The 13414-nt window shown below is 53.5% G+C and overlaps 1 protein-coding gene across 1 annotated transcript in view; it reads left to right on the top strand.

Moving 5' to 3' along the window:
- Positions 1–5370: 5370 nt before the first annotated feature.
- ACOX2 (acyl-CoA oxidase 2) overlaps positions 5371–13414 on the top strand; it is a 28220-nt gene continuing 20176 nt past the window's right edge. The window contains 9 exon segments of the mRNA XM_012555913.1: positions 5371–5530; positions 6254–6298; positions 6301–6415; positions 6633–6784; positions 7187–7294; positions 9341–9460; positions 9792–9907; positions 10544–10716; positions 12172–12334. Coding sequence (XP_012411367.1) covers positions 5371–5530; positions 6254–6298; positions 6301–6415; positions 6633–6784; positions 7187–7294; positions 9341–9460; positions 9792–9907; positions 10544–10716; positions 12172–12334 — 1152 coding nt within the window.

Below are 13414 nucleotides of genomic sequence, written 5' to 3'. Positions count from 1 at the left end.
TCCACCTAAAGTACAATAAAAATAAATAAAACCTTGGACACCAAGGCCCAGGTGAGCGTCCGTGGCTGGCAATATTCGATGCATGGTGACAGACATTGTTGCTGGAAGATGAAGTCCTGCCCATATGACTCCCCGGGGAGAGGACAACTGGAAGGTAGTGCCAGGTCTCTCCTGGATTCTGCACCTTTTCGCTTCCTGACTTTAATCGATATCCTTTTGCTGTAATAAACTATAAGCATGAGTATAACTGCTCTTCTGAGTTCTGTGACTCCATGAACCTGAGAGCCATCTTGGGGACCCCTGACCATTCAAATAATTTCTGAAGATTAGTTAATAGTATTTTATTGGTGTTAATTTCTTGGTTTCTGTAATTGTGTCATGACTATGTAATGTTAGGAGAAGCTGAGTGAAGGGTATACAGAAACTCTGTACTATTTCTGCAAATTTCTGAAAATCTAAAGTTATTTCAAAATAAAAAGTTAAAAAGAAAAAGGGCCAATGAGACATGAGATGAGAATTGTTAAAGCTGAGTGTTAGGCGCATGAGTTCATTATCTTGTTCTCTCCACTTTTGTGTAGGTTTGAAATTTTTTACAATAAACTGTTTATTATTTTAAGCTAAAGAAATCAATTGTTGGATGCAACAAACCAAGCTAATCATATTCAAAACATCAGAGCAAGGTCTTATCTTAAAGCTATAAAAATTCATTAAATTGTCCAACACATCAAACTGATCAGATCCAAAACTTATAGTACAGGGTCAGCTCCAAAGCTGATGAAGAGACAATTGGACAAATTGTAGGCCAGGAAACACAGGACTTTATCAACACGTGGAAGCTGTGGCAGAGAGGAATGAAGTAACTGGCCGTGGTCAACAATTGCACAAGTCCTTGGCAGAGGCCGCATTGGAACCCAGTACAAACAGTGGCGTCAAGGCCACCTCTCCTGAGGCCCACCCTCCTGCCCTGTGTGTGGTCATGCCCAACAGCAACAGGACCTGCCAGAGGACCAGGCTCCAAAGGCCCAGCAGGATCTGCTGGGTGACAAGTCACAAAGTGTGGGTCACAGGCCCTGCCTCTTCCTCAAGATACAAGCTGGACACTGGGCATGGTGGGGAGCTGCAAGACCCCTTAATGAGCAAACATCCCACATTACAGATGGGGATGCTGAGGCCCAGGAGCAAAGGACAGCTGCCCAGAGTCACTGCATGTCAGAAGTCCTGCCAGGACAGGAAGCCCGGTTCTCCCATTGGGTTATGGATAGCTCCTGACTTCTTTCCCACTTGTGCACAAATAGGCTAAGAGCCAGTCTTTGTCATCAGAAGACCCGGTTCAAATTCCAGCTCTGTAACCTGCTTACTGTGCATCACCTCCCAGAGCTTGTTTGCTTGTCTACAAAAGGGGAAACCCCGCCTCCTTCTCAGGGTCGTTGTGTAATGGAGGTGATGGAGCCTCTCAACAGCCCGGCCCTGCTCACTCACCAACACCTGGGTCCTACCCAGCACTCTGCCGGACACACTGCAGGGGCTAACAGTATCTGTCCAGGGGAGGACTGGCGGGTAGGGAAGTCTGAATAGTAATGCAAAGCCTAAGACAAGACAAATTGCAGGGCAGAAAGAGGAGAGGAAAATCGCTCATCTGCCAGAGCACTCCTCTCACGGAAGGACCACCTGAGGGGGTCTTGTAAGTGCCTGTGATACTACCAGCTGGAGTCTCTGAAGGACACGTGGGGACAGAAGCCATCAGGAAAGCTGGCAGGAGAAATGTGCCAGGTGCACGGCTCATTGTAAAGGGACGATCCATCCCAGCTTTGACATTGGAGCGCTGGGTCTCGTGCCGGGGCATGCAAGTGTATGCAGAGTAGTTCCCTAGGATGGAGCCCCCACCCCGCACCCACCGTGCACACACAGCAACCCTTACCTTAAGAACACGCCAAAGCTCCAGCGAACTTCTTCCCCACTTTTGGCCACGCCCCAGAGGGAGAGAATTGACTCATCTACCCAGTGTCCATTGAGCACCAACTCTGGCCAGGCCCTGGGCTGGGGTGGAGCTGCATCAGTACCAGAGAGTGACACAGCCCTGCTTTCACTGGGGATTCAGACACAAACCAACAATTAAAGGGGGAAAAATAGCCACCACTGCAGTGGGTGTACAAAGGGCAAAAGCTTGGAGCTGAGGAAGTGTGTCCAGGACCTTCTTATCCAGACAGGAGTCCAGGACGACCTCCCAAGAGAGAGATATTTGGGGGGAGACTAAAAAGATAAAGAGAGGCTGGAAAGGGGGAGACTGGGGATGGAGGGGGATGTCTAGGAAGAAAGAGCCAGAAGGTCGTAAGTTCAAAAAAAGTTCTACATTTGTTAGAACTGCCTATGAGCCTTCCTTCCAGGTTCTCCTGCTCATTCCTGCCGTGATTGCCTGTCTCCCAAGCTGTGCACCACCACACTCCTCCACCCCAGGTCTGGAAGATTCCCAAGGGCAGGAGCCTGTGCAGTTTTTTGCTTCCTGCTGTACCCGAGTGCAGAGATCGTGTGGGCACTCAAAAATATGCACTGGATGAGTGAACAAACGGATGTGTCCTGTACAACTTAAGGTTTCACATTAAAAAAAAAAAAAACCATTGCCGCCGTCGAGCTGATTCCGACGCATAGCACCCCTATAAGACAGAGTAGAATTGCCCCATAGGGTTTCCAAGGAACGCCTGGTGGATTCAAAACTGCTGAACTTTTGGTTAGCAGCTAAGCTGTTAACTACTGCGCCACCAGGGCTCCACATGGCTGCTCATAAATACCTCACCCAGACTGCCAAGAATCAGAAATTCCACCATTAATCATCCCTCCTGGGAATTAGAAATTTTCTTCTGGGGAACCAAGAAAATATTAATAACCTCAAGGTACAAAAGCTTGGGGCTTTATACCTGTGTGTTCTAGATGGGGCTTTATACCCTGTGTGTTATAGACACGGGTTTATACCCTGTGTGTTATAGATGGGGCTTTATACCCTGTGTGTTATAGATGGGGCTTTATACCCTGTGTGTTATAGACAAGGCAGGTGTTATTACTCAGGAGCTAGAGGGAGGGAGGCAAGGTGTTACGAGTTGAATTGTGAGAGGAGAAAGGGGCCGGGCCACCGTCAACGGCCCTGGCCCTGAAGCCGGGGGTGAGGCAGGACTCGGAGGGCAGACACCCGACCAAGGTGAGTCAGGCCAGCCGGCCAGTGGGACAGGGAGCTGGGTGAACCCAGGTGACGGGCCCACCCCAGCGATGAGCCTCAGGGCTCCTCCTGAGCTGAGTGCTGCTTCCTTTCATTAAACACCAAGTTACTGGGCACTTCCTGTGGGCCAGGCCCTGTGCCGAGTGTTAGGGTGCAGCGTGGATGCCACCAAGACCCTGCCCTCTTGGAATCTACGTTTTAGTGCAGCAGGGGGAGACAGTAATAAACCAAACGTGACACGTGAATAAATTACCTCGTAGGTTAGAGTGAGGGGGAAAGTGGAGCAGAGTGAGGGGGACTGGGAACACAGGCGGAGGGGCTTGGATCGTCAAGGCGGTGGCCAGGCAGGCCTCACTGAGAAGGTGACATTAAGCAAAGACTTGAAGGAGGTGTGGAGGGGAGCCGTGGGGGCCTCTGGAGAAAGTGTTCTGAGCAGAGGGCACTGCAAAGGAGGGAGCCTGGAGCGTTCCAGAACAGCGAGGAGGCCAAGGTGGCTGGAGTGAGTGCGCGTGCAGGGGCGGAGAGGAGGCGGGGCAAGAAGGGAGGGATGGGCTGGGTGGCCGTAGGGATCCTGGGGGCAGCCGAGGGGACTCCTCGACCGTGCCAGGCCTCCTGTCAGCACCCCACAGCCCTGTCTCACACTTAGAAACCCTCAAGTTGACAGACCCGTTGAGGGGGTTTGTTTGGAGGCCTGGGTCGGAATCCCATTCTGTCACATATGGCTTGGTGACCTTACCAAGTTCTCCCCTCCGGAGCCTCCTGCCCCCCATATAACGGTAATAACCCCAGTAGCACTTCCACAGGGTTGTGGTAAGGACAGAAAGAAATCAAAACAGCCGCAGCGCGTGGGAGAGGTTTACAGCACGCGTGCTGTGAGCCGGGCTCTTGGGACCCAAGAAAACGCAGAGCTGACCGTCCCAGGGAGAGACAGGCGAGTAATTACGGACTTGTTTCTAACACTCTAACGGTTCCTGAGCTGGGCTCGGGAACACCCGGGAGCTGAGCTGTGGCCAGAGAGAAAGCGGGTGTGCAGGAACAGAGGGAGAGAAGGCCCAGGTGAGGGCCGTAGGTGGATACAGGCACAGTCTGGAGCGCCCGGGGTGGGGGTTGGGGGTGGGTCACATGGCAGGAAGTAAGGACTCCATCTCACAAATAGCGGGCACTAAGGAGTGAAGTCCAAGCAGGGGAAGGAAAAGATGATTTACAGTTTAATAGCTCGCCCTGGAAGCTGGGAGACAAGGCAAGGGAGACACTGAGGCCAGGTGGCCCGGGCTGGTGGCCAAGGGGATAGCAAGGAGGAGATGGGTTTGAGAAACTTGCAAAATAGGATGGACTGTACTTGGTGGTTGTATCTCTGTGGAGGAAGTAGCATTGATGTACTTGGTGGTTGTGTCTCTGTGGAGGAAGTAGGATGGACTGTACTTGGCGGTTGTTCTCTGCGGAGGAAGTAGGATTGACTGTACTTGGTGGTTGTATCTCTGTGGAGGAAGGGGGGCATCTAAGAAGCTGAGGGCTTGCCGTGAAGGAGGCAGGACCCACCCAGGCTATGGGGACATGCAGGGGTCCCAGGGAATACTCCACAGGCAGGGAGCAAGCTTCCTCCCCTCAGCTCCACAGCAACCCCCCTTGAGGCTCACAGAAATGGGGCTGAATGAGCCAGAACTAGGGGACCAGGTGAATGGGGTCACACGGTCCCCCCATGAGTCCCCACAGTGGGGCTGCAGTGTGCACAGAGTATGTGCTTTGTGGTCAGACCCTATCCAACTCTCGGCCACCTCAAGCTATGCAGCTAGGGGCCACTCACTTAACCTCTCTAAGATTCATGTTCCTCCTCAACCTCATGAGGGGGCCCCAGGCAATGCTGTCATGCCAGCTGCAGTGGACAGCACATGTCCCAATCTTGGCTAACATGCATTGAGATCACGTGTATTGGGTGAGTACTGCATGCAATGCCTAAACAGCACCTGGTACACGGCCAAGTGCCCACTGGGAGGAGTGTGGGGGGAGAGGGGAACTCAGGTATTTGGGGGGGTTGCTTTCACCCACCCAGCACCCCTGCTGACACTCAGCCCTGGGCAGTCCTCTTGCACACAGGTTCAGACCAGACCCTCAGAGTAGCCAGGCCAGGGCACTCCTCAGACACGCGGCAGCCCCAGGGCAGGATGGGCAGCCCAGTGCACCGAGTGTCGATGGGGGATACCTGGAGCAGGCAAGTGAACCCCGACATAGACAGCGAGAGGTGCAAGCAGTCCTTCAACGCGGAACAGCTCACCCACATCCTCAATAGAGGTGCCCAGAACACAGCACTCCGGAGGAAAATCGGTAAGAGGAGCTGGGGGGTACAGCACCTGCTTTCTGCCCATAATGCTTTCCTTGGGAGACGAGACCTTCACTGGCAGTCTCTCATTCTCTGCCCTCAAAATTCCACAATTAGATATTCATTCCTTTGGACAGTAAAGCACTTTAACATGCCAGTATTCCCTGAGACCATCTGAGGGATAGAAGAGTCCCAGTCTCGACTGCTGTCTGAAAGGTTGGAGGTTCAAGTCCACCCAGAGGCACCTTGGAAGAAAAGCCTGCTGATCTGATTCTGAAAAATTCAGCCATTGAAAACCCTATGGAGTACAGTTCTGCTCTGACACGTATGGGGTTGCCATGATTCAGATTTGACAGCAACTGGTTACTAGTAGAAGCCCGGGCGGTGCCACGGTTAAGAGCTCAGCTGCTAACCAGAAGGTCAGCAGTTTGAATCTACCAGCCACTCCTTGGAAACCCTATGGCGCAGTTCTACCCTGTCCTATAGGGTCACTAATAGTCAGAATCAACTCGATGGCAATGGGTTTGGGGTTTGGTTACTGGCAGGCAGCGGAAAACCTGGATATTGGTCCTGATTCTGTCACTGCATAGCTTCGTAACCTTGGGCAAGTCACTTCTCCCATCCGTGGGCCTCAGTCATCTCACCTGTAAAACAACAGTAATGTCAGGCTTCCTGTCCAGGTCCACCTCACCTAGATCTCTCATTCCTCTGATCTGTGTCTCTGGCAGAAAGCATCATCCACAGCGATCCAGAGTTCAGCCTTAAGGACATTTACTCATGTCCCAGAATGAGCAATACGAGAACGCCATCCGGAAGAAAGTCCACTTACTGATGGTAGCACAGCACCTGGGCTGGTCGGAGGAAGGTCCTGAATTAGCCTACGCTTTCAGGTACTCACTCCTGGGACAGCCCCACCAAAGAGGAATCCACCTGGGATCACTAGGAAACCCTCCAGTTCCATGAGCCATTTTCCCCAACAAAGGCAGCACTTGTCAGGAAACCAGGATACCAAGTGCCCCTTCCTTCCTATACCCTGTCCAGGCTGAGGGTACCCACACCCTTTTCTCCAAAGTCTGACTGCTCAACCACGGTGTCTCTCCCCCACAGAGCCCTTGGTGAAGACGTGGGCTTAAACCTACACATCGTATTCCTGAAAGCCCTCAGGAGTCTGGGCTCAGAGGAGCAGATTGCCAAATGGGGCATGCTCTGCAAAAAGTACCGGATCATCACAACGTACACCCAGACAGAACTGGGACACGGTGAGCCGGGGCTGCTGCGTGCAATGGTCAGGTTGTGTACTGCACAGCTCCAGAGGGCCCATTAACACCTCAGCCATCACAGATCAGTACATTTAACATGAAAACTTTCCAGCAGGTGGGCAGTCAAGGGTCTGGACGAAGGGGTTCCTTTTGCTGATTTGCGCAAACGTGTTGCGTTGTATGGGCTAGCAGTGGGGCAAGTCATTCCTTCAGGAAGCAATGCTTGTCATGGACTGGCCACGTGTCCCCCACACAACCCACAGGTGAAAGAGAAGAAATGCCTCTGAATACAGCCACTCCATACTGGGCTGGTGCCTGCGCACTCTAGGCCTGCCTAGAAGCTGCTCCCCAGGTAAGAACCCCACCCTGGCCTGATGTCTGACTCCTCTCCTTGGTTCCAAGGGACATATCTTCAGGGCTTGGAGACTGAAGCCACCTATGACGCAGCCACCCAGGAGTTTGTGATGCACAGCCCCACGCTGACTGCCACCAAGTGGTGGCCTGGGGACCATAAGTATCTGTTCACCCCTCACCCCTACCTCTCTCCAAGGAGAACAAAGGTGGAAGGCAGAATAGCACTGGCTTTTATGTCCAACAGACCTCAGATGGATTTCCTGCTTTGGGCTCGTGGCCTTTGGGCAAAACAACGCATCCGCCAGAGCCTCAGGATCTTACTCTATAAAATGGATGCAATAGTAAACATTTCACCAGTGGGAGGCTAGGAAGTTCCCAAGGGAACTTTGAAGCAGATGAGGAAATCGACCCCACCTTTGGGGAACGAAGGCCAAGTCGTCTTTCACACACACACTGCCCCGACACAGAAACGTGTGTGGGTGCACATGGAGACACACAGCCTAGTCCCAGGCGCTCCCCACAAGTCCAATGCCTCTCATCTCCTGAGTGAAAGATTAAGCTTGCCACCAGCTGGAGCACAGGGCCTTGCGATTAAACAGTTACTAAGAAAAACATCCCTCCCCACCCCTGCTCCAGCCACCCAGAAAGGCTCGAGGCCCCCCACCAGCACCAATCCTGGTGGGACATCTTGGCCACGAAGGCCATCCAGTGCTGCGCCTTCTCCTTCGGCCACCAGGTGGCGACCGTGCCACGCTTCCCTAAGGCTCCGAGCCCAACCCTATCTGTCAAGCCCCAAAGAGGGGTCCCACCAGGCCCCTTTCCTCTGCTTTATGAATTCACCCCGAGGGCATGTCAGTGGCACTTGGGGACCCTGTCAGTGAACGCCTTGTGTGTAAAATAAAAAGACAAATGTGAGGAGTTCAAACCAAAGCAAAAGGAGAGAGACAGAGATACGAGTGAGGCGAGAGAGACGAGAGACCTGAGAGAACATTGAGAAAATATCAGAGACTGCTGCCCAAACCGCAAAGAAACCAGCCTTGGAAATCAGGCAGACCAGAGTTCAAATCCCAGCTCTGCCCCCGCCAGGCCAGTGACCCTGAGAATGTCACTCCACTCCTCGAGCCTCAGTTTCTTATCTGGAAAACGGGACTCATGACAGCCCTTCAAGAGCTGGAGATAATACATGGAAAGCACCAGAACAGGGCCTGGCACCGCCTGGGTTTTGATGAATGGTAATATCTGTATTCATTATTAGCAGGCTGATGGGCAGAATGATTCCTTAACAGTTTTTTTGAAGGTAAAAAAAAAAATTTTTTTTTTTTTTTTTGTCATTTCACAATTCCTTTGGCAAGTCACCAGTAGAGTCACTTGTCTCTTTGGGGTTGTTTCCCCTGTCTGTGATCAGTAACTTTCCAAGGTCCCAAAGGAGCCCATCCGTGAGCCCAGCCCAGGAGTCCAGGGTGGGGGCAGCAATCATCCCGCGATTCAGGACCCGTGTCCTCGCCGTGGACCCTGACACAGCCCATAGCTCTGGTGCAGAGATTCTGTCTCCTGGATCCCCAAGAAAATGGCTTGATTCAGAACACTGTGTTGATGCTGTGTGCCATCAAGTCAGTTCCGACTCACAGCGACCCTATAGGACAGAGCAGAACTGCCCCATAGAACTCGCTGCATCTCCAGGCTCCAAATTGCTGTCCATAAGTCCCTCCAACTCAGTGCATGCTGGAGCCAGGCACCCACCTTAAAGCCCCTCTGGATCATTCCATTTGTTTCCAGGGATGACAGAGAAGGCTGTTTGAGTCAAGGTATAGCCTGACCACCTCCTGCCTCCCTCAGCCCCTGGCCACCCTGAGGCTGCCTCCCCCACCGCATGCCCCCCACACCGATCCGGACCTCCAGCTTCTCAGCACACGGTTCCCTCTGCCTTGCATTCCCTTCCTTGTGCAGCTGCCCCCCTACCCCAGAGAAATAGCCTCGCCTCCAGGCTCCTGGGTGCCCCTGACCCATGCCCTCTAAGGCCGACCAAGCAAAGCCCATCCTGGCCTCACAGAGTGCCATGCTTCCCCATGCCACCATGCTGGTCCTCTGCCCCAAACAGACTGGGCCCATGTCCGGGTCCCTGATGGCAGAGCTATCTATCTGCTCTGTACACCGGGCTTGGTGCCCGGGGCATCACGCTGGCCTCTCATCTCTTGCCCTCAGTGGGACTGTCAGCCAGCCACGCCCTGGTCCTGGCCCAGCTGATCTGCTCAGGAGCCCGGCGGGGCATGCACGCCTTCATTGTGCCCATCCGGAGCCTCCAGGACCACACCCCACTGCTAGGTAAGCTTCATGCTGCTCCCCGAGGTGGGGATCCCCACCAGGCCTCCCTGTGCTGGGGCCCCAGAGGCCCATGAGAGAAGACGAGGCCCGGGACAACTCTTTCCCTTGAGCAAGGAGGGGGTGCAGTTGGGCAGACCTAGTGCCAACTGGCTGGGTGACGCTAGGCAAGATTCAATGCTTGTCTGTCCTCAGCTTCCTCACCTGCAAAACAGGTGTAATAACCCTGATGTCACGGGCTGCATGCAGCTCAGGTGAGCTGAAACAGGTATGCAGCACCTGGCATATGGCAAGCACTCAACCAACGGACACTCCTGTCTCCCTCTCCTTCTAGGAGTCACCGTTGGAGACATTAGGCCCAAGATGGACTTTGAACATGTAGACAATGGCTTCTTGCGGCTGGACCACTTGCGGGTCCCCCGGGAGAACATGCTGAGTCGTTTTGCACAGGTTGGGGGCCTGGGAAGCTGCAGTCTGCCCTGCCTGGGAGGGAACGGTGGACCCCACAGGCCAACGCTGGATCCGGATCCTCCTCCATAGGCTGAGTTTGGGCGCCCCCACCCCCACCCCCAGACCTGGGTAAAACCCCAGTTTAGGAGCTGCGTGATTTGAGGCAAATCACTTCCCTCTCTGAGCATCGGAGTTCTCACACATAAGTAGGGAGACTCATCAGTCATCCCTGCCCACCTCGTGGAGTGGCAGGGCAATCCGAGGAGGAGGGGAAGGGGCTGGGGGAGACGTGCACAATCTCTAACCTCAGAGACGCCTGGGCACAGCCGGGGTGCTGGAGGAGTCTCTGAAGGTTCCCTGCTTTGCCAGGCATTGCCCCTTCAGTTGTGGGTCGTGGGTAGGCCCGAGGGGTCCCGGGAGAGGAGCTGTGAACGGGGCACTTGGGGCAGTGGCTATTCAGCAACAAGCCCAGGAGCGTTTCAGTATTTTAGCCATCTGGCTCTGGCTGGCCGCTGGCCGGCCCCGCTGTGTCTGCTGCTGAGTGGCTGGAGACGTGTGGCACCCCCGGAGCATGGAGGCCCACAGTGCTGGATGTGGGCCGGGCTCAGACCCAGAACCTGTCCTTGGTCCACACAGGTCTTGCCAGATGGCACCGACGTCACGCTCGGAACCGCGCAGAGCAACTACGTTTCCATGGTGGTGACACGGGTGGAAATGCTGTTGAATACGGTCTTACCCAAGCTGCAGAAGGCTTGTGTCATTGCCATGCGCTACTCGCTCATACGCCGCCAGTCCCGGCTCCAGCCCAGGCAAGAGGCCCCCAGAGGCTGACCATAGCAGACACAGCTACTTCTCAGTCCCATGGTGCCTGCCCCCTGACACCATCCCTCTGTCAGAGCCAGGCTGCAGGGGCAGACACTACCCACCACACACACACATCTGCCCAGCTGGCCATGCCTGCGAGGTCTCCATCTGACCCCTCTCTGGCCCTGGCTGACCGCCGGGCCCCAGTGGGTCTGCCAGCTGCCCTGTCAGGCTCTGTGTGATCGTGTCTGACCCAGTGTGTCTGGTCTTGTACCAGCGGGCCGACTCAGTCTGTGTCTGTCAGCGTCTGCGTGTCTGGCTGTGATTGGGTGAGTGAGTGTGGGTCAGCCTGTTGTGAAGCTGTGTCCGACTGTGGGTGGCTGAGTCTGTTCTGTCAGGGTGTGTCTGTCCAAGCCCGAGTGTTTTATCAGAACTGCTTCTGTCTGATCGTCAGCATCCAACTGCGTTACGTCTGACGAAGCCTGGATTCGTTTTCTCGTGTGTGGCTGCGTCTGGCTACCACCCCTCCACTCCACAGCACAGAATACCCTTCTATACCCTCTCTGTTTAACCTACACACACATACAGGGTTGCCAGATTTAACAGATAAAAATGCAGGACACCCAGTTACATTTGAATTTCAGATAAACAACCAATACTCTTTAGAATAAATATGTCCCAAATGGACACACATACCCAAAACACAAACCCGCTGCCATCGAGTCGATTCCGACTCATAGCAACCCTGTAGGACAGAGTAGAACTGCTCCATAGGGTTTCCAAGGCTGTAATATTTACAGAAGCAGATCTCCACATCTTCCTCCCGCGGAGCGGCTGGGGAATTTGAACCACCAACCATTCAGTTAGCAGCCGAGTGCTGAACCACTGCACCACCAGGGCTCCTTCACGCACATCCAGGATACGGCGAAATGGAGCCTGAGTGTGTGATGCCTCTGTGGGAGAACAGGAAGAGCGTAGAGCGTGACACACAGCTTAACTGACCTGAACCGGTGGGGCTGAGGGCCGGGCTTCAACCAGGCAGCTCTTGTCCTAGCTCTGCTGAGTGACCCTGGGCATGTCCTTTGCCCTCGCTGGGCCTCGGTTTTCTCACCTGTGAAGTGAAGAGCAACATCACCATTCCAAGGGTCTGGCGCTGTTTCATGCCACGGGCTACAGGGTCCAGAATGAGCCTTATACAAAACGAGCAGACCTGGGCTTTGTAAGGCTCCCCCACGAGGGCGGCACCCCTAGTCAGAAATGCCTGTATTTCTGCAGGGAGATGAGTGAGCGCTCACGCTAGACGGGATGAAACAGATACACTGACAGCCTCACAGCAGTTCAAGTTTTGCAATTAGTTCTACACAATGGTCGGTTGCTCTGGTTTTTATGCTTTGGGGAGCTTTGAAGGTGGATGTGGTTTGGTGGCGATCTTCTAAACCCGTTTCTTCTCTTCCCCTCAGTGACCCAGAGGCAAAAGTCCTGGACTACCAGACGCAGCAGCAGAAACTCTTCCCTCAGCTGGCCGTGGCCTACGCTTTCCATTTCCAGGCTGTCAGCCTCTTGGAATTGTTCCAGCGCTCCTACCGTGCCATTCTGGGCAGAGACTTCAGCCTCCTGCCTGAGGTAACTACTGTCTGCTCTGGGCCAGGGGTCGGGAGGGCAGCTAAGGCTGCTCTACCCATGGGGAAGCAGCACCAGCCCAGGTTCCATGGGCCCCTCCCATCTCCCGCCCCCACCTGCCAACATCCCAAGGGAACCTGGGGTGAACTGTACCTAGACATATATATCCACCCATACCTGGCCCCTAGAAAGCTCCAAAAGTGTTAGAAAAAATAATCACACATTTTATACAGATTTCAGGCCTACAGTCATGACCTGTTTTGAAACCCAAAGAGCTCTGAAAACTAGAACTCGCTTAGAACTGATTCGGTGGCACAGCTGGACCTCAGCTGACCTAACTTATCCCACTGAGCATGGAGACATTTCGCTGCAGAAATATTGTCTGATCATGAAGCTGCCCAGATCCCACTGGGGCATTCTATATATGACATCCAAACCCATTGCCATTGACTTGATTCCTACTCATAGACACCCTGTAGGACAGAGTAGAACCACCCCATAGGGTTTCCAAGGCTGAAATCTTTATGGAAGCAGACTGCCACATCTTTCTCTCATGGAGCGGCTAGTGGGTTTGAACCACCAACCTTCCAGTTAGCCACCTAGTACATTAACCATTGTGCCACAAGGGCTCCTGTGTTATATATCATATACCTTAAATGCCCTCTTTACTTTCTAGAATCCAAAAATTGTTCTGATTCTAAAACACATCTGGCCCCAAGGGTCTCAGATGAAGGACTGTGAACTTACATGGATACCAAGAGTCAGACAAGGCCAGGCCCTGTGCTTTTCAAGCATTGCTTTATTTAATCCTTCTAACTGTGCAGCAGGCACCATTTATATCTGCATTTCACAGATGAGGAAACTGAGCACAGAGAAGTTAAGGGACATGACATTCTTCCCAATGACATGAAAGTCTGAAAGATGGGGGCGGGGGGGCGGGTAGTCTCAGAACCAAAAACTCAAACCAGGCCTGGCAGCCCCTCCTACAACCAGGGGCAGTGGGTTGATGGTGGATACCCATCCTCACAGGCCAGCTCTCCAAAATCTCTGCTCACCAGAAAAATCCATAACTCCTGGATGATG

This window comes from Trichechus manatus, unplaced genomic scaffold, assembly GCF_000243295.1.
Source record: "Trichechus manatus latirostris isolate Lorelei unplaced genomic scaffold, TriManLat1.0 scaffold00001, whole genome shotgun sequence".
Classification (NCBI taxonomy): Eukaryota; Metazoa; Chordata; class Mammalia; order Sirenia; family Trichechidae; genus Trichechus; species Trichechus manatus.
The sequence above is the reverse complement of the archived record's forward strand: the minus strand, read 5'-3'. Positions and strand labels throughout refer to the sequence as shown.